The following is a 22,979-nucleotide window of genomic DNA, read 5'->3' on the forward strand; positions in this document are numbered from 1 at the left end:
TAATATACAGTGAATGTGGGAGAAGTGAGAGAAAAAAAAAACAATCTACGAGAAAACGTATATTAACAAAGTTCTCAAAAATTTATCACATATGAATTTAAATATATTAATACATTCAAATTATTAATATTTCGCCTCGAAAGGGATCAAAAAAGAATTAAATGCAAGCAATGGCCACCTATCAATGTAATATCTTCAACTCCAGCCATTTGCACCGCAGATAAGGGTGTATCAAAAAAAAAAAAAACACTTTATTTGACAATTCAAATGCTTCAGTTGATAAAAAGCTACCCCTACATATCCACATGGTTCCAAAAGTTTTTTTTTTTAAATTAAAAAAATATTTTGATATGATGCACGAGGCCTATTATTATCCTCCATATATATATATATATATATATATATATATATATATATATATATATATATATATATATATATATATATATATATATATATATATATATATATATATATATATATATATATATATATATATATATATATATATATATATATATATATATAAATTAAGTATATTTTTAGAAAAAAAAATCATGCGACTGATACAAACAGTTTATATTTAAAAAAAAGAAAAGCTCTTATCCATGCTATTGTCTGTTATGTAACATTTAAGTATTCCACATATTGCTCAAAAATAAGGATTTCTGAAAATAAGTGTTAACTTTTTCATTTATGAATAGATTAATTACATTGGGAGGGGAAACAATGCTGACAGTATTCCTGCCGATTCCTATGTAAAATGAGCTGCTAAATCCAAATATGGCCACCTTTTTTTCTCCACCATCCACTTTTTTTTTTTTAAGTAAGGAACTTTTTTTTTTAATTTTAATACCTCGAAAAGAAAGAATGAAAAATTAAGTTAAAAGTTACCGATATTAACTTTTATTCTTCAGAATAATTTTCTTCATAATAAATTAATAGGGAAAAAACATAATTAAATATAGTACGGTCGAAATGTTTACCATTTCTTTATATTCAAAAACAAATTGTATTACCTCATATATTTGTACTAATTACACATAACTGTACTTAGAAACTATTTTAAAATCTTCTAAATAAAAAAAAATAGAGAAAATACTGATGAAATATTAGAAAAAAATTAGGTGCACAAAAGGTAGCTAGCTTTTCTTAGGCAGACCACCACCAAAATTTAGAACAAATTTTATTCTTTCCCCAAAGATTTTTTCCCCGGGGCTAGAGAAATGCAAAAATGAAAAGCTCAAGATCATAAAAGTTTGCGACAAGGGGGGGGGGATATTACTCCCTAAAATATTTAGAAAATTATTAGGAAGCGCCGCACTTGCCTGAGATTCGCAGCACCGAAGTTTATTACTAAAACTTACCTCCACAGACGTAATTAAGATTTAAAATACAATAAAATGAGTTTATAATATAGTATTCATACATTTATATTTTTATATTTATGATTCTTATGTGGAGTGTTCAAACCTTGTAATAATATACTGCTACGAAAAAAAAAACCTTACAATACACCCAAAACTGTTTTTGTGCGGTCTTTTTTTTCTCTTTTTTTGAGCAATCACGATTGCTTATTGTTCTCATTTGACCGTTTTTGGTGTCCGTGCCTTTTTCAACTTGAAGCAGAAACCTCTGCAGCACCACCGCCCACCGTCCTCTGCTGGCACCGCGGCGCGGCTGCTCCGGTTTTGAGCTATCTGCTTCTCCTGGTTGGAGGCGTCCATGTCCTACACACACGCACGTTCACACACATACACTCACACACGCCTTCGTGCATACACACAGGTCTACGCACACACACAACTATGCACACGTAACCGCCCAGGAGGAGAGGCAGGCTTGGGGGTGACAGGAGCCGTTTCTAGAAACAATAACTCCAATGAGTAGGGTCCTGTCTCAGTTCGTGATTGCGAAAAACATAATTTGAATTCAAAATTTCAAAATTCATTTTTTTTTTGCGGTATACAGAAATTTCAATCACATTGGACTCTATTAGCGAAATTATTTATAAAACGAGTGCAAGGTAGCATCTTCAAGTGACGACAGGGGCATTCCGACGGGAAGTCACTGTGACCTCCCAAAAATTTAATGATTCGGGAAAATTCGTCCGACTATTTGGCAAAAATTATCATCACTTGGCTTATTTTGATTGCGTTTAAATTGCATTGCTTTTCGGGTTATTTTCTACGTAAGACTTTTTTTTTATGCGGTCCCTTTCCACAGCATAAAAAAAAATAACTGTGTTGCGAAAACAACTTTTTATAGCTACTCGTGAAGTTTCGAACTATTTTTTCACGCGATTTTTTATGCGGTCCCTATACACCGCATAAAAACAGGTTTCTGTATACAATGAAAAGCAAATCCAAATAGTATTTATTCATAACGGAACTTAGAAGATAGAGTTTTGAAAAAAAATATTGTGCACCTACTCTATTTTTTAAAAAAAATATTGCATCAGTATTTTCTCTATTTTTCTTAGTTTTAAGTGATTTCAAAATAGATACAACAATAGATACAATAAGATAATACAATTCGTTTTTGAATTTAAAGAAATGCTCAATATTTAAACCGTACTATATTGAATTACGATTTTTCTTCCTTTTAATTTATTTGCAGTTGATACCGGTATTTTTTCCCCTTCATCTTTCATTCTTTTATCAGACCTTGTTTGTTGCTCCAACTGTTTTCATTCATATCCCATTCAACGAAAATGCCAATAAATATTTAATGTTGTTTATTTATCTGTTTATAATCTGTTGTTTTACAAGTTTTTTTCCGCATTTTTTTTTTTTTTTTTTTTGCCAAAATATAGTCTTTTATATACATTTCGGTTCCAAAAAATTTATATGTTTTGCATGTTTTCAGTTTTGATATCTATCTATATTTTTTATTTCTCAGAATTTATCGGCAAAATCATTAATAAAAATACGAAAATAGAGAAAACAATTATATGAAGTAACCATTATAAATTGTATATTTCCGCACCGAATGTTTTTCTTTACACTGCAATTTGCTTTAATAATGTTTTTTTTTTAATTGCAGCCAAGCCGAAGGTTTCAAGATTTAACTTTCAAGATAATCTCCATGAAGGAATGAGGACAGCTGTAACTTGTATAGTTGTAGCCGGGGATGGTCCTTTGACAACGAGGTGGCTAAAAGACGGATTCCCATTGGATGCTAAGTACTTAGACGCAACGGTAATCCCTGCTGAAGAAGGATTTGTGTCTACAGTCACAATAAGGTCACTGGGGAGTAAGCACAACGGAAATTATACCTGCCTCGCAACAAATGATGTTGCTACCAGTTCATATAGTGCAGTATTAACCGTTAAAGGTAAAAATTGGCATTTGCTTACGAAAAAAAAATACAATAAGAATAATTGTTGAAAAATAACATATTAATTTTGAATTGAAAATACTATCAGTATCGTGCTAGATCTGTAAGAAATAAATGCTAGTTTAATGTACATAATGTGATTTAACATTTACTTAAATGAAGTTGCCAACATTTTATTTTTAAAGAGTGATTTAATTTAGTTGTAACGAAACATGTTGAGTCAAAACTCTTAATGGAAACTTTAAGTGGTGTTAGAGGGGGCGATAAAAAGCAAGACATATAGTCGCAAATGCAATACTGACGTGCTACATGCACACAAATCCAGAAATATATGGGTGTAAAAAAGGTCACATATTTGTTAAAAGACGATTTTACACAATATTTTAATTTTTAAGAGGCTTTAGAGCCATTGTTAAAAGTTACGATCTGTAGTAGTTATTATAACACACGCGTCGAAACTCGCAACAAATTCGTCAAATTGGCTTGTTATTCCAACGGTGCATTCGTCACTGCAACGCATGTATTGCAGCTACAGGTCGCACATTTCAACAATTGGTTTAATCCTTTCTTAAAAACTAAAATGTTGTGCAAAATCGTCTTTGTGTAGTAAATTAATAATCTATTTTGCATCCATCAGTTTCTGACTTTGTGTGCATGTAGCGCGTCAGAATTGTGTTTGTGACCCTATGTCTCAATATGATTCTTAAATATCGTCCTTCCCTGTAACACCCTTAAAGTTTGCCCTAGAGTTTAGAATCACTCTGTATAGCTTTCCATACGTGTTGGATATGTTTCTATGTGAATATCATCTGAAAAATTTGCGTTTAAATCATTCTCTGATTAGCTTTTATCGTTAAGTAATGACTTAAAACGCGTTGTTTATAGTTTGAATGTTTTTTGGGTTTTTTTTTAGTGTTCAGAATACTTAAGGTATAAAGAAAAAATATTTTTATAAAACAACGGGGGAGGGGGGTCAACAGAACAATTCGAGAAACGTGAACGTGAGTCCAAAAAAATAACCAATGTTTTTTACTTCTTTTACACTCTAAAATGCTGCTATACTTCCAGCGTTTTGTATCGCAAATTTACTTTGCTATGTTGATAATTTTTATAAGGGTCGTCAGTGTCAGCATTTACAAATAAAAGTTTATTTACGATACTTAACTTTCAAAGTTTAACTCCACAATTATTTACTACACAAAAAAAAAAAAAAAAAGACGTTGACACGATATGTAAAGTAACATAAACTGTAGATATGCAGACGTTAAAAAGCACTTGGGTGGGAGCTTTTAGTGATTTGTTATGAACCGTAATATGTTATTCTGAACATAGTAATATTTTTATGTAAACAGTGACTCTATATTATTTTCTGAATACAGTTAGTTTATTTTTCTGGATAAGTAAAACAAAATAAGGGCACAACTATATCCATTATGTAATTATCCTTTATGTTGGAACAGTTCCACCCCGTTGGATTCTAGAACCTAGTGACACGTCTGCGGTGGCGGGTCGATCAGCGACAATTGATTGCCAAGCGGAAGGAGTGCCACAACCACACGTGCGTTGGAAATTAGCTACAGGTATACAGACTGGTCCTTGTGTTACTCACACTGAGCATGACAAATTGCAATGTACTTATATTTATATCTTGGTATAACACTTATTTATTGATGGTATGGGTAAATTATTAAGTTATCTACCATAGTTAGCAATCTATTTTTTCCGAATGAGTAAATAAGTAATATAAGTATAAAATGAAATATCTATGTATCAGTTGACTTCCTGAAAATAGTCATAATTTAGTTCAGTGTTTTTTAAATTTATTTTATCATTTTTGAAAACTGGCTTCAATTTCTGAATTTTTAGCGATTCTTCGCTTGTGTATGCGTTACCAGTTGTTAATATTTTGTATTCTGAAGCATGAAGAATTTAAAAATAGCTAAGCTACTCTTCTACTCGTGATATAATTAAAAAAAGCATGGCAACAGAGTACGCTGCTACACATTTGATAAATTGTCCAAGTCATTAAAAAAAACGGTACAGTTACAAAACTTATGTTACTTGACGCAATAATACTTGAAATTTCTGAAAGAAATTTCAAAAAAAAAAATAAATAAATAAAAAAAATGATGATACCAAATTAAAAATAAAACCATAATAAATGGTTAAGACTCACTTTCTTTAATGTCTGTTGAACGCAAAGTTGATGACTTAACACATCAGTTAGATTATGTGATCTCAAAAAATAGCTCCAATATCAAGGCAATTGTTTTATTTTTCGAACGGCTATAAGAGAGTGACAAAATGTTTTCTTATTAAAAACAAATGATTTCTATTATAATTTAATTACCTTACCGACGGAGCTATGTTAGTTGTCATAATTATTATAAGTATCATTATTATGGTCATCATCAGCATAATTATTACTTTTTTTTCATCATCATCGTCGTCATCATCATCATTAGCGTTATTAATGTTTCATGTCAATCTCCTTTTCTACTTTTTCGCGTTCTTCATCTTTTCCTTTTTATTATTTATTAATACTGTCGTAATGATCAGATTATCGCTGCAATAGAATCAATAGAATCATATTTTTCCTTTTAGATCATCCATCTGACAAGTTTAAGACAATTGTAAGTAGTTCTCACGTTCATATTCTTGTAAATGGATCACTTCACTTTCGCAGTGTGGAAAATGCAGATTCTGGCTACTATTTGTGTGAAGCAAACAACGGAGTAGGATCTGGTGTTAGTTCTGTTGTCCGACTAACAGTCTATAGTAAGAAATGATATTTATATACGTTCATTTTCAAAGTGAATTATCATGATTTCGCAACTAAGGAGAAAAATATCGAATCATGTTTAACGTTTTGCGTATTTAGTAACGTCAACTATTTGAAATAATATTAATATACTTGATAATCCGTTCTGCATTAAAATTTCCGTTAAATATGAATGAAAGTAAAATAGAAACAAGGAAATGAAATACCAAAAAAAAAAAAAGATTACTTTAACCAGTTTATTATTAATTATCTAGAAAAAAAATATAAACGAGCAATTATTGTTCGCAGACAGAGATCTATGGCTGAGAATGCTAAACATCTTTTTAAGTTTTGCTGTGAGATACGCGGTAATAAAAGCGAAAACATTCATATAATTTGAACATACTATGTTGTTTGCTCTTTGTTACGTAAAGAATCCATTGTAAAGTGAAAAATTGTTCCGGCAATTGTCGCAGATAAACTCGAGACCATTGTGTGCTTGACCTGTGATCGATATGGCGTCGGATTCATAACTGATGGGTTCCGAGTTCGATTCCAGCCGGTTGGAGGTCCTCTGTATTCAGTAATAGTGTCTGGAGCACGTGAAATATGTCGTGGTCACAAATCCTCCAAGTAAATTAATACCTTTTGGGGTGCTAGACCAGGGAATGCTCAGCTTCTGGTCTGGATCAAAAAATCAGAGTTGTCTTCAGGGTTCCAACCAACCGGTTAAACAACAAATAATGGTAGGTATGGCACATCCCGAAGTGTAGTGTGATAGGGTTCACGCCTGCTATAACGCATTGGAAAATGCTTTACTGAAAAGCATGATATAAGCAGTGTCAATTTTAACATTTTATTAAATTAATTAGGTAAGCATGAATAAAAAAATATTCAATTTCGTTGCGTTTTTTAACGTTTCTATTTACACTGGTTCTTCACAAAATTCACCCAATGAAGATAATTCAGAGTGTATGCGATAATTACTTAAATTAATACTACGAAACGAAATTGAACATATGTCTTACTTATTTTTTTAATGCTGTTTTTATCGCTTAGGTGAAAGAATAGAGATAGAAAAAATAAATTGAAAGTTGACTCAAGTTGAAATACTTTCAGAATAAAATTTACTTCTTTGTTTTCGCAGTGTAGATGGAATCGTACGTAAAGTAAATAAAAGAAAAGCGGTGTAGGTGTAAAATGCTATTGGAAGTTTTGTTCTATAATGTTAAAAAAAAAAAAAAACACTTTAGTTCTTTGAAAATAAAATGTTCGAGTTTCTATAAAAAAGGGTATTTCATCTACATGTTTCTTTTCTTAACGTATTTAGACTAAATAACGTTTGCAGCGAACGCCGTCGCTATAGCCTTAAATTTCAAAAGAAATTTAGATAATAATGAACATTAAGATGTGTATTTGAAGTGGGCCAACTTAAATATTTAGATGGTTGTCATCTAAGTTGTTAGCACCGTATTATATTTATAATTGAGTAAACTGGTTAAATTTTAAGCGCTTGTGTTTCCTTGTCCATATAATACACACTGTCGTGTGTACTAGAGTAGGTTTTATCCATTTGCGTAAAATGTCAGCGCAATGGGATGAGTCTTCTCAACTCTTGAGCAGTAACTCTGCTCAGTAACAATTTGTAATACATTTACGTATTACTAGCTGGATTATATGCTTTTGTAAGTAAACTATCTAACGTTCAGCATACAATATAAAAATACTTTATCGAATTTAACATAAAAAATAATAGTAAGAATAATAACAATAAAGCTAGCAATAATGAAAATTTTAAAAGTAAAATCAAAAAGATTAAACAAGCATAAATATGCAAAAAGATGCTAACACACCAAAGCTGTTTGGAAATAGATAGATGCTTTCATCGTTTTTCAATGAATAAGCTTGTAACAAAGAAGCATATTTGTGTTTATTTGGCAAAGCTTACTTTTAACTTTTAAACGCAAATATTATGTTGTTCTAATTTCTTAATAATGACTGTGCTGTGCAAAACATCCAGGATCCCGGCATTTAAAGTGACACAAATCGAAAAATTTAAAATTTTTTATTAATTGTTGATGTAAAGTATAAATTAATTTCACTTTTTACCACAAAAATTACAAAGTTAGTTTATAAGTAAACGGTGTTTGGTAGCGTATAAAAGATATCGTTGAGTCGGATCGTTTAATAGGATATCTTATCGTTGCTCTCAGGCTTATTTTACTTAATGTTGCTTAAAGCCACGATATAGTTACGCGGGGCTTTACTTAGGGCTTACTACCAAACAACTGTCATAATATCAAATATGGTTTGGCTTATTGACGATAGCTCAGTTAAAAGTGCTCTTGGGGACAAAACCTATATTTTCTCTATTTTTTTTCTGAGGTGCTTCTCTTTTCATGGCGCAATACATTTCAAATACTATAAGGGCTTGAATCTTACTAATATTATATATGCGAAAGTTTATCTGTATGGATGTATGGATGTATGGATGTATGGATGGATGTTTGTTACTCTTTCACGCAAAAACTACTGAACGAATTTTGATGAAACTTTACAATAATATAGCTTATGCATCAGACTAACACATAGGGTAGTTTTCGTCCCGTTATGGGGGGCAAAACCCCCTTAGGGGGGCAATAAAACACAGATTTTGTATAAATTCTCTAATATTGGGATGAAAAAATACTTGCACATATTTACATTATATGTCCATCGAAAGCTCTGATTTTTCTTGTGAAGATGGCACCTGTTCAAAATTTCTAAGTAGAATAAAAAACGAGTAATGAGCTTTTTAGATCCATGTTCGAAGGCTTTCCTCAACTCAATACAGTATTTAGTGTATCATCTCAACTCCCTGTCGATAGCGACAATTGTTGTATTGTTGACTTTCTTTGCTTTTCGTGATTGTTCAAGGCTTTTCTCAAGTCAAATCTTGAAGTAAGATTTTTGCACAAGATTGGCAAATACATGATTTGGCTGATGATTTTCCATTTAAACGGAACTTTAATGTAATTAATGGCTTTTATTATTATTTATGCTGATTGAACACTTACTCATTATCCAAACAACCAGCAGATCGCCAAAATTTTTGCAGAAATATTTCCGTAGCTGATGCATTTGGCAGTTTTTTCAACGTTGCTGTTTTTGAAGCCGAAGACTACGTCATAATGTTTCTCAGCTTTCACCATGTAAACAAAATATCGCCAATCAAAGAATTTTCAAAATACTTTTTTTACTGTGTTAAATAATCCAGCATCTAAATTAGGCAAATCCATAAACAGCACAAAAACTTCCATTAATTTTCCTTTTTGCACAATTTCAAACAATCACCAAATTTTATTACTTATTTTGGTAACTTTTCGGATGAAACTGTTTAGCGCCATTTTATGGTGACCAAAAATATCTCAGCATCCTGCGACGATATCTCTGTAACGAAAATTAATATCATATCGTTTTATAAAAGTAAGGAAAGAATGGGGGAGCATCATCGAAGGTACCCCGAAACGACTTTCGCAAATTCGGTAAAATCGCACCAAGAGCCCACAATGATTGAAATTTCCCGAAATAACTAAAGCAAGTAAAATGGGATTACGAGCGCAGCTACTTTTTTTTAATCACTTCGTACTTCATTAGCCATACAGAGAAGGTTTTAGACTCCATGTTAAAAAAAAAAGTATCAACAGATTAATCTTTTTAAACATGAGATGATTAATTTCATGTTTTTTTAAATTTGTGTATGCTTAAATATAGTGCTTTCGTTTCTAAATCAATACTACTTTGTTCTTTATACTTATTGCTATTTTAGTTTTATGGGTAAGGAAGAAACTCGATTTTTAATCACGTCAAAAAGATGTGTTTTAAATTCTTTCACTTAAAACAGAAAACAAAAGCAAGTAACGATTTTTTCTAATAATTATTACTGACCCAGGCAACGCCGGGTATTTTTGCTAGTGGAAAATAATTGCATAAATTAAGAACTCTCACAACCTCCCCTCCCTACTTGAAAATAGGAAGCTGAATATTATTGTTGTTATTATTGTTATTATAATTTTATAACTACTACATAAATCCGTTACTGTCACTAAAAAACGTTTGAAGAATGAAATTAGGCTTAAAAAGTGTTACAGAGATTAATAATGATAATCGACAGATTTTATAAAGGTTAGAGCATGAACATCGTTAATAGTTTAGGAAAACATTTTTTTTTTTTTTTTCAGTTTGAGTAACTTTCCATTGACTTTATTTTTTTCGTTTGTCCTAATTATGTCATTTCAGTCTAATTTAAGAAGTATTTCTTTTGCAATGTATAACTTCAAACGTATTTATTTCTTTAATTATTGTGATAGTGTTACAAAATGTTTTAGTACTTTTTTTATTTGGTTTTAGGTTCACCGCACTTTCATTCGAAGTTCATTGTTTTAAGTAATAGACGAGGTGAAAAGGCTTCTATTGACTGTTCTCCACAGGGCGACAGACCATTAAAAATTTTATGGGCGAAAAATGGTCAAACATTAGACATGGAAAACGATCCAAGGTATGTGTTTTGAATCAAAATGCCGGTGCCTAAAATGTTTAAAACATGTTATTTATTCAAAATCGATTTAAATTTATCCATGCATACTTATATACAAAGAAATATTCTTTGATAAAACAAATAATCTATCCCATAATGCGTTTTTTAGGTAAAAATGTATGTATGGGATGAAATATTCGTATTATTATTTCCAGGCAGAACCATAACAACAACGCATAAAAAATGTGGGCTCTTTAAACAAAGCCAATCGAAAAAAAAAACAGTATATTCCTAGACATTCAATCATGAAACTTATATGCAAATAATTACTTTGCCACTGCAAGTAACTGAGATACAAGTATTTGACATTTACCAAAAACTCGATTTAGGTAAAAAGCTTAAAAAATATATTATGACATTTTATATGTTAATGAAACAGCTTACATGCAACTCTTTTTAAAATTGATTGCGTTTTATCTCAAGAATTTCAATGTAAAAAGAAAAAAGTATCATATCTTTTTGACGGGAAATTTGACAGTTTTTTAAAATCTAATTGAAGCCCGATATTTGAGCATGCGTCACTCGACATAACTTTTATTTTCGAGGTAGACCGTGCAAAGCCGGGCAATGCAGCAAGTAGTAAATAAAAGTAAGGTTTTAAAGAAATTCTGGAAGGAAGTCTGCGGCGGGCCTGCATCCAGGAGACCCAATAGCATCTACAGCCTTGAAGTTTTACAAAATTACTTTGAGCCCGGTGGTTTGCACCTGGGGTTCTGTTTTTTAAAATTCGAATTTTTGGTAATTAATTTTTCAAGCTCAAATTTTTGCGTAAATTGCCTATTATTGCTTATTAAAAAGGGTGAAAAATTACTTGCACATATTAACATTATATATCGTTGGAAAGGGTAGAATGTTTAGCGTTCTACGCAATTTGTTTCAATGCTCTAAATTAAATACGGCGGGAGTTATTTGATTTTTAGCTCGAACGTTTTTAGGCTTAGCTAAAATTTAGGCCCTGTTTTCTTCATTAAATCCATCAATAAAAAGCGAGGGAATTGTCCCCACAGTTTTCCTTTTGACACCACTAGAGATAAAGGCTTTTTTTTACTCCAGATCTAACTCGACCCATGGTCGAAAAACTAAACTTCTATCTCCAAAGGAAAAAAAAGTTACAAGCCGTTAAAAAATCAAGTCCGAATAATCTCATCTCCATTTAAATTATTGATGTCTTATTTGGTGTTGCCATTGTTACGTCTTCTCGATTTGCTGTTTCTTCTTTCTTATTCACAAACTTTAAGGGTTTTGATTTTAACGGAAAATCTTAGGCTCAACTCAGTTCAAGCCCCGAGCTAAAGAGCAAAATATATTGAAAAAGACCATGAATATGAAAGCGACTTTTCAAACGTACACAGGTGCAGTTTTGCAATGCTCCGGAGCCCTTACCGCTCTGCAAGTTGGTACACATTATTTTGAAACGATTTAAATCTTTGCGAATCAAATAAGATTGCGAAGCAATCTTCGGGGGTTGGTGAGCGGTAGAAAGAAGGGGGCATACCCCTTGGTGGCATATAAACTAGCATTGTGTAACATTGTTTTATTTATTTATGATTTGCTTTTTATATTTTTTTGGAGATTTTTATATTTACAGAAATGATTTTGGTCAAGTAATTGAAAAAATGTAAAATAACTAAATTTTATAGTAGAATATAGTAGTCGTTAAGATCTACAAACATGAATGAACAAACTTTTTTTTTTTCATAATTTCTTTTTAGTTCACAAATTTCAGTTTCCCCCCCCCCTTTTTTTTGTCTCTTTTGAGCATTTTCCGTGCATATGTGCAGCATAAGCAGTCCAGGATTATATCCTCCCCTGAACCTCTAGAGTCATAAAACTGACATTGGTGTGCTATTATGGTGGACCATAGTCTTATTGGACTAGGTTATCAAATTACAAGAAAAATAAAAGTATGCGATGATAGTTTTCTTTCCCAATTCATTAACTACTTCAATTAAGCGTCCAGAACAATAAATATTTTTCTTACGCCAGTACTCACCGGGATTCCCGCTTTCAGTTGAGCTCCCAAATGAAACATCTGCCTTGTCTTTTCAAGTCCTCGGTCACGAAAACTGAAAGGGAAACATCGGCCTTGACTCTCATGGGCTGTTTTTCGCCACTGCGTGAAGTTTTAACTAGAGTAAATCGACAATGCACAAAACTTTCTGTTAAATAAGGTCAGGTAGTTTGTACATCCCTCTTCTATAATAACTACTGATTCCTGGTGATAACAGAATGCTTGTTTATAACGCTTTATCATCAACTAAGCTTTCTGATGAAAATTAAGTCATACAGCGAACTTTTGTTACACACATTGTACACGTTAACATGACACATGACCATTGTTCCACCTTATAAAACACTGAATCGTACGTTTGATTTTTCTTTCGGACAACTTTCTTATCCTAAAACTATGGTCTCCACTTTTGCTTGCTTCTCTGTTCAAACTCCATTAACCACATACGGCTGCACGCATACCATCCCGCCCTTGACGGGCTGGAATACACCTTCAAAATCGGCGTATTGGTGCCGTAAAACTCGAAAGTTTAAAATAATCTTAATTGATGTCTTACTCAACATATCTGCGAATTTAAGCCTAACAAATGTCAGACAAGGGTAATAAGTTTATCGTTCGAAATGATTAGTTCCTAGTGAAACTCACTACTGATAGTGGTTCTCGGGGATATAAGACTTTAGACAGACGCACAGATGGTTGCAGGTTTTTTTAAAGTAGACGAACACCATATTTTAAAAAAAAAGTCGATAATGAGATTTTCAATAAATTTATAGTGCCTTAATGATTTTCATTCTATATACTTAATTTAAATTTAATGATAATTGAGAAAAGTAGAAGAAATTTGCTGAGCTCAATTGCATTGCTTTTAATTGAAATTTATTATTTTTATTTCTTGATTTTCTCCTAACCACGTTTCACAAGTTTTATCTACGCCAATAGCTCTAGCGAAAAAAAACTAATTACTCTATGCATTTAAAGCTCTGCAAAAATGGTAATTTAACGTATTATTGTAATATAAATCTCAAAAAGCTAATGCAAATGCAATATGTGGTTTTGAAATATTCTTTAATTAAAGTTAGGAGGCAAAAACGACGTTATTCAGGGGAATTTTTCAAACATATATCAATAAAATATGTTTTTAGTTATTTATTTCCAAGTTGGATATCAAGTGTAAAAGAAACTTATTTTTTTTTATTTTTTTTTTTTTTTGCAAAAAAATTTTTTTTCAACAAATACATTGTCAAAATCTGTTTTTAGGTCATATTTAATAATTGTTTTGAAGTTTTAGAAAGGAGCAATGAATATTTAAGGGAAAAAAATTGGTATTCGTCTACCTCAATCATACAGATATAACTCTAAAACATGTGTCTTTTATTTTTCTTATTAAGCTGCCATGTTCTTTTTAGGTATATGGAAAATACACAGGAGTTAGAAGAAACAGGACTTAAAGCTACGTTATTTATCGATAAAGTAGAAAGAAAGGACTCGGCTCTTTTCACGTGTACAGCCTCAAATGAATTTGGTGAAGACACGTTAAGTATACAGCTTACTGTGAAAGGTATCTCGTTAAATTATGACTGTGAAAAGATTTAATTTTTCTCATTTTTAACTGCAAAAAAGTTTAAATTATGGTCTGATTTAATCGTTTTCCAGTAAAACTGTTAACATTATCGTAATCATCATCGTCAACGTTGTTGACGACGACGACGGCTGGTGTCGTTGTTAATGACGACGACACCAGCATCTTCGTTATCGTCATCGTTCGAGTTCGTATTATTATCACGATCGTTTTATTGCTATTATCGTTATTATTACTATCAACTTCATAGTTTTGACTGCCGAAAAGTATAAGAGTTGAATTTTTTATTATTAAAAAACTCAGAAATTGATTTCTTACAAATGATGCAATACATGAAAAATAAATGCCGAATGAAAAATAAAAACGAAAGACAAGTTTGTCTCACTGATAGCCGAGCAAGTAGGAACAACGAGACTTAAAATAAGAATAAGCAGCGTCAAATAGCATAGGTTTCAGATTACGAAAGACATGTGTTTCAACGTAATAAGGAACGCCGCTTTCTATTCAAAAGAATTGAGCTTATGGATGAAAAGACATCAGACAAAAACTTTTGTAAAGTATTTGGCGGTAATATAGTACTAATAACACCAGTCTGTAAGCTGTGTTCAACAGTTTAGAAACAGAGCAAAAAGCAATGAAGATACAGTCAAGCCACTTCAATGGAATAGCCAATTCACCACGTAAAATTATTCTTATCAGCGGGGTATTCCATAATTCCATTATTCGGGATCAACATAACAAATAACAACGGTTTGGGGCTTGGAAAATGTATTACATTAAACGGGATATACTTTTAACAAGTATTCTAATAAAAAGGCTTGACTATTTTGCTTTGGTGGGTTCAAAGTATGATGACATGGTTATTTTTCTTGCATGATACTTGAAATCTTTTTTCCATAACAGTGTTCACAGTTGTTGACTTGACTTTTCAAAACTTTTACCCAGCTGAAAATATCCTAACATGAATAAATAGCTGTTGTCTCACTGTTATCCCTGCCTCACTTACCCACTGCTCTCCTATATCATCTGCATTAAATTATGGTGATCCACCGATTAAATTAGATAATTTAAAGTTTATTTATCAATTGCTTGTAAATTAACTAACTGAAATGCATGTTAAAAAAGAACCTTCATTCTAATGAGATGATGTCTTGGTTGAGATCTTTAAAAGCAATCAAGTTAAAAATATTAGTAATTAAAGGGATAACACATGAATTACTAACCGATGCTTGTTATAAGTACTTTCATCTTTTGCTTGATTTTTATCGACATTTTATAGGACGGTTATGTTATCTCTTACGCTTTACTTGGTTAACATTATTTATTTTCGTGCACTAATTTGTATGCCTTGTTTTCTTAATTTCATTTTTTACTTAAAACTTGTATTAAAAAAATTACATTTTTTTATATTTTAGGACATTAAACTGCATTTGTTTTATATAGTTGGTTTTAGTGAAACTTTTTGTTTTTGTAAAAAAAGTAGAAAAAACTTTTATTATCCTTTCTTTGTAAAATGTCACTTTTTTCTGATAACTTATACCTTAAATAGGGATTGCATAATGTATTAAACGAATAATAAATATGATTTACTATTATTTGCAATTAAAAGAATATTAGTTTATGATATATTATTAAATCTTTATAGAATTAGTTTTAACAACTAAATTTTGATTCTGGTTATTTCAGAGAAAATGTTGTGAATTTATTCATATTAATTAAACAATATAATAAAACAATTTAATAATCCAATTACCTTTCAACAGATATACCCGATGCTCCACAAAATTTAGAAGTCCATGACGTGACCAGCAGAACGGTCAGATTAACCTGGGATCGACCATTTGACGGAAATTCGCCGATCACTCAGTATATTGTGATGTGGAGGCAAACAGAAGGTCAGTCATATATATTGACATATTGGATGAGTCAGCTTTTGGGGCAAAGTAAATATCACTACTAATGAAATGAGAGCCGTTAGTGAAGACAAAATGAATTGTGTGCCACTCAGATATAAATAGTCATCTTCGGATGTCGCTTCAAACTTTATCTTATTTGGAAAAGTTGATGTCGATATCAGTTCATAAGAGGAAAACAACGCCTTTTCGCTTTATATTAAAGAAATATTTTATTTAAATGAATTTTCCTTCACTTAGTTATATTCTTAGAAATGTTTTTACAGTTTATTTTTTTCTTATTAGATTTATGCTGTATTATAACTAAGTAATTTCCTGCTAAATGCTTCACATTGAAGCAAACTAACATGTTCTACAAATTGTTTATTAATATCATAAAACGTGCTTTGTAGAGTTACGTAACTAAGATAATGTTTCCTAATGTGCAAGATTATATTTACAAGAGTAGTTGTATCTTTAACAATATCCTTTAATTTCATTATTTTATGACAAGTCGTTTACTTCTTGTAATAGTGATATACAATGGATACTGTTGACGGTGTGTCCCCAGAACTATAAATACTAGTTAACGCTATATTATAACAGTACTTAATTTATATTCTGAACTGTGAGTGTAACTGGAATAAACATAAATTATTCGGATAGATGTCTTACTAAAAATAAGCAATGGTACTTGTATGTAACATGTCATGCTAGATTTTTTATCTTTTTAAACTTACTATGTGGTTTTTTTTAGGACAATGGAATAGGTTCGATTTTCAGATTTTACACAGAAAAATAAGTTAAAATTTATATACATAAAAAAATCGCGGCATTAAAATCAATTTATAGTATGATTTTAAAAATATATCTTAGGAGGGAATGCCCTCCTGAGTCTTTCAACTTGCTACAAATGTTCATGCTTTTGATCTTTTCAAATCTCTAGCTTCTCAAAATATTGCTAATAGTTAATATAGACTTCTCTGCACGCAAATGAATATAATGTCTATGAAGCGGTCGAAAACTGAAAACAATTAATAGGCACTACCTAAAGCGGTGAGCGATGAGGGAAAACGGTGGTAATATTTCAATTCAGGGGACCATTTCACAGAAAAATCAACAATAATGGCTTTACAATAGTTCAGATAGTTTTATTATTATTATTATTATTATTATTATTATTAGTATTGTTTTTTTCCCGAGTAATGTATTTTTTGGGACGATAAATTCTTAAATCTCCATAAATGCTCGAACAGAAATTTATCCTTGTTCAAAGTTTTGTAACACCCTCATTATGAGAAAAGATCGCTTTTTATGTTCCCGTTTCTTATCTGCTATCAAATTAAACTTTTTTTAGCCTACCTTTGTTTTCATAAGATTTTTACATGAACGGAATAGAAAGTATCAATTTTCAAATAATTTATTCAAATCACCCTTATTGTTTTTAGCTAACAACACCTAAAGTAAATTTATCATATCAATTTATTGCAATATGTTGAAAAATTTTGAAGACAGAAAACTGAAACGTTTTTGAGGGAATCCATCATCTTTTTAATGGATACAACATTTATTTGCTTAATGTATCAACACATTTAACTTTAAGTAACTTAAAGTTATTCGCTTCAACTATGTTACGCGTAAGGTAAATGAGTCACGGGCTGTCATAGTTGAGTGTCAACGATTTGTCATCATTTTTGTTCGGATGTATTTGGCTGAATGTTTTTGAGTTGAATTCAACATTTATTTGTAACGCATATCAAGACTTTTTTTTTCTTTTGAGAAAGAAGTAAAATATTTTCCTAATATCTATTTAGAAGTGTACTTTTTGTTCCACCGTTGGAGAATAGAGCTCCAAAAGACACCCATGTTTTGAAATAACTTTTAAAATGGTTTAAAAGAAAATATTGGCCAATTTTGTTTTTATCAAAATTAGATTAAACAAGTTTTTGGTCCTGCGCTGTCAAGATTTCATTTATTATGTTTTTTTTCCATTGATGGCAGAAAAACGTGCAATGTTAAAAAACGCAAAATGATTCTTACGTTAAAGTAACTAATTATATTGAATAATGTAATTGCAGTTAAAGAGAGAGAAATTTTCTTTCAGAAAAATTATCTTAACTTAAAGAATCTATTACACATGTAAATAAAAATGCATCTATACCGGAAAATCAAGAACTACATCTACTCAAAAGTGAAACTACTGCATGCCAATCGTAAGCTATCTAATAGGGGAATATGGGGCAAAGTGAAATGCCGGGGCAAAGAGAAGAGGTGAAATATTTACTCTGAGTTTAGCACCACCTATCTGGTAATATTTTAACAATGTAGTTGCACATAAAGTCTATGCCAGTCAGAAAAAAAATACCGCCGAAGATTGAAGTTTATTATAATACTGGCAATTTTCAAAAATTAGTACATTTATTGTAATATTTGTTGCAAGTCAAAAATTATATTTGATATTATAAAATAATAAAGTTTTTGTTAATAACATTTCAAATATGAAGTGGGACTTTCTAATATGCAGAGCAATATTTATTTAGTTGGGCAATTAGCTTATTTGTATTTAAAATATTTTTTTTAAGTAGTCGAGTTGATGCGATACAAAGTTGAATAGCTCTTTTCATTTACCCACTCAAACATTTACTAAAATACTTACGCATTCATTTATTAATTAATTCACTTACATTCCTTCCTTCAGAAATTCACTTATTTATTCATTATTTCACTTAATTTTTATATTCATTCACTTTTTTACTCACTTATTTGTTTTTCTTCATGCATTAATTAATTAATTAGTTTAATTATTCGTTTATTGTTCCAGTTCATTTTCATTTATTCATTCAAAAATTTACTTACAGATTCATTTGATCAAAAACACTTTTTTTATCAAATAGAAAATATTTCATTACGCAAATATTTCATTTTTCACTTTGCCCCATGAAAAAAAAAAGTAATAATTTTACGCTTTCTTTTACAGGCTCAAAATTACTGCCAGACTAAAAAATAATGTTTTAAAACAAGTTTTGTTTTAAATACAATGTTTTTTCCTTTTGTGCCGTAATTTTCAGAATAAATTTCCAATAGGTTCATTTTTAAAAAGCTCACTCATCTTAGTCATTTCACTTTTGCCCACATTCCCCTACTATTTTTAAACTATATACATGTTTAACAGCGCAGTTCCAAAGAAAATATACTATTGTTTCATAAAAAATAAAGCAAAATCTTTTTCAGAGGAGGGGGGGAGAAGGAGATCCTTAAGGATCACTGTTAACCTTTGACTCACCCACCTTACACACAAACATGCACAATACCACTCTCTTTTTATCAAATTTCGATGGTAATATTGTAGTTATGTTTAAAAAAGGGTAAATATTCTTTAATGCAAAAAAATTGTAAGATGCATTAAAATAGGCAGAGTTCCGTTTCACAGTGGATGCTCTCTTATTTATTTACTAGTGGTACTCGCACGGCTTTGCCCGTAGTAGAAAATTAAAAGATCATTTAGTTCGCCTGTATAGTTACAAATAATGGATGATGAATTTCTCGCCAACTGGCTACGTTCATTCGCTCTCCCATTCCACGCCATGATAATTTCGTAATTTACTCGTCCATCTTATGATAATTTTACTCCGGAAAGTGTTCTTTAAATTGAAATTGAAAAATAACAAAATCGAATTTTCGAAAAATCGCTTCGAGGTTGTACCCTACCATGCTACAATCTAACTTTGTGCCAAATTTCATGAAAATTGACCGAATGGTCTAGGCGCTATGCACGTCACAGAGGTCCAGACATCCAGACGGAGAGACTTTCAGCTTTATTATTAGTAAAGATCATCAGAAAAGACAGGACAGCAAAAGGCACTGAAACAGAATCTCAAACGATAAATAACGTTTGGAAAACATCTTGCTTTCAGGTGGTACACTTCGCAATCTGAGGAGCAATTTATAATTGTCATATTTTTCGATTTAATTACACATATTTAAGTACATTTCAAAGAGTTTAAATGTTCAAATGATGTTTAGCCCAAATTTTACTTTTATATTTTTTCCATTGAATTTGATTAACAACATCGTGGTAAAAAATTGTTTTGTTTTTTGAAAATGTCACTCCAACGATTGCTAGAGATAAGGAATAGCATTTTCTAATAATTGGTCATTCTTCTTCTTTTTCTTCTGTTTTTTTTTTTTTTTTTTTTGTTAAAAAAATGTGGATTCAACATGACTATTTAAAATAAATATTAAAGACAATATTAAAAAAAATATTGGGAAACTCAATCGTGAGTAATGCACAAATCAAATTAATGCGTATTTATTTACTATTGCGCGCGCGCAACTGTTCTATCATTTCGGAAATTCCCTTTTTCTGGAAAAAGGAATCAAATAAAAATTGCCGAAAAATGAATCCTAAAAATTAATTAGCAATTTTCGGATGGTTCGATTATAAAAACGAATGAAAAGCTCTATTTTCTGAGTGAAAAAATGATTGAAAAACAATTAACCCATTAAACAGAATAATCACGCAGTTCTTAATATTCGCATAAAAATAAAAGGAGATAATTGTGTTTTAACCGAATCAAGCAGAATTTTTCTATATGCTTAGAGCTTTTTAAAAAGAAAGATCAAAAGGAGATAAAAATCTTCATAAAACCTTTGGAAAAATTAAAATAAAACTTACAGTAGAAAAAATAATAAATTAAAAATGAACTTGCATCTCTCCAGTAATTATAATATCAACAGCAGCAAAAAATACCTTCATTGTGCACTTATTATCAAGACAATGAATGGATTATGAAAAAAAGCGGAAGAATTTTAAATCTTGCGTAGCTTGAAATTATTGGAATCTCGATTTTTGAAATTATAATTTTTTTGAAGAATTAATGTATTACAGCTTCTTAAAGAATTGAAAAGTATCAAACGTTATTGAATTAGATGCATTTTACCTTTAGTTTGTTGGTTGTAGTTTAAAGTAAAAATTCACTGTGCACTATATTGAAACCCTGGTCTTTGCACTAGGACTGTTTAGTAAATATCACACTGAATTGCGCAAAAATAATTTTCCTATTTCAAAACACAATAAAACCCATGTTATGAATCAGAATATTTTTATTTTTTAACAATGTAGGTACATATATAAAAGTTTTGTTTTACACGGTTTTAAAAACTATATTAGGTGGATGTATCCTCCTACTCCACCTCTATTGCCCTTACTCTGAAAGAGTCTTAAATCTTTACATCAGAGCCAGACTAGCCTAAGTCTAAAAACTGCAATTTTCCGTTTATTAAATGCATTGTGTGTAGAATCATATTCCACATCGAGTCATGTAAGCGTAATTTAAAAAAAAAAAATCGTTTGTAATTTTTACTAGTGTTAAAAAAGTGCACGCCCCATCCTTTGCATGCAGCAGATAAGCGTCTTTTATCTCTCCTGCAAAGTAGCGATTGTGTGACTTACGTTGTTCTGGATCTGACGCACGGAAATATCCCTTAATAAAAGTCTGAAAATGTTCAAACTGAAAGGGGCAGCAATTGTTGCTTTTGCGGGAAACTTTACGGGATTTCTTATCTGAGAAAGAGCAGGTTTGGAGTGCCCATCATCTGGCTAGACCACTTACAGTTTTGGTACAGAATTTTGAAATCCCGTAATTAACCATACAAGAACCCAACAAGATTTGAAGATCAAATTTTGGGCAGAAATTGACAGCATAATCGCTTCTATGGTAGTAGGAGTAATGAAAAGCACCAGAGAGAGAGAGAGAGAGCAATCAGCGCATTAAATGTATGAATAATGGAGTGACGTCATCAACCTAATGTGATGTTTAAAACTGTAAAATGAATCCTCGTATATGTGCGTACGTACGTTTAAATAATGTAAATAATTCCGACTCAAAACTGGGTTTTATTAAAATTTGAAATACGAATGGTACGCTCCCGGACTCTGTAATATATGTTACATAGATGTTACGATCATTGATAATTTTTGTCTCGATCTTTAAATGTTAAGTATCTAAATTTATTCAAATGAGGCAGTGAGAAGCAAAGGAATGGAAGTAGACTATTTAAAGTTTCGAGAAAATCTCGTTTAAAGTTCAGATCCTAGGTAGGCTTTCATTATAAACAATTCTAAATCATGCTGTACAACAGCAGCTAAAAGGGCTATTAATACTCTTTCTTACCCCAAAGCACAGGAGATGTTCATCTACCATTTGTACTGGTTATCTCCAATTTTTAAATTTTGTCACTTATATCCATTTGCTTCTCACTGCAAGAAGTGTAAATTTAAAGAAACGTTTAACAATTGTACTTTTCACCTCAGGAAATGTAATAGGAGGTCCTCTCAACATTCACGGAAGTGAAAGTGCCATCATTGTTCGTGGTTTAAGGGCAAACACCAGGTATTTCTTCAGAGTAAAGTGCCGAAACATATTAGGAGAAAGCCAGTTTGGTGCTGAAGTAGCTGTAACCACTTTGGAAGAACGTAGGTATTGAGACTTAGGTCTTCTTTAGAGGAATGGGAAATTTAATTTAATCAAATGATTCATATCACTTAAATAAAGTGCTTGTCAGTATATAGTCAAAGCATATTTGTAACTCACTTTTTGTAATAGTTACCAAAGCTAGAGCTTAAATAATAAATAAATAAATAAATAAATATATATATATATATATATATATATATATATATATATATATATATATATATATATATATATATATATATATATATATATATATATATATATATATATATATATATATATATATATATATATATATATATATATATATATATATAATCCTATATATATATATATAAAGATGAT

At 30.8% G+C, this 22,979-nt stretch overlaps 1 protein-coding gene across 1 annotated transcript in view; it reads left to right on the plus strand.

The window, feature by feature from the left end:
• Positions 1–22,979, plus strand: part of LOC129222552 (cell adhesion molecule Dscam2-like) — a 182,457-nt gene that overhangs the window by 121,712 nt on the left and 37,766 nt on the right. The window contains 7 exon segments of the mRNA XM_054857065.1: positions 3,046–3,336; positions 4,800–4,919; positions 5,944–6,117; positions 10,490–10,662; positions 14,113–14,245; positions 16,030–16,161; positions 22,472–22,633. Coding sequence (XP_054713040.1) covers positions 3,046–3,336; positions 4,800–4,919; positions 5,944–6,117; positions 10,490–10,662; positions 14,113–14,245; positions 16,030–16,161; positions 22,472–22,633 — 1,185 coding nt within the window.

This window comes from Uloborus diversus, chromosome 5 (assembly GCF_026930045.1).
Source record: "Uloborus diversus isolate 005 chromosome 5, Udiv.v.3.1, whole genome shotgun sequence".
Classification (NCBI taxonomy): domain Eukaryota; kingdom Metazoa; phylum Arthropoda; class Arachnida; order Araneae; family Uloboridae; genus Uloborus; species Uloborus diversus.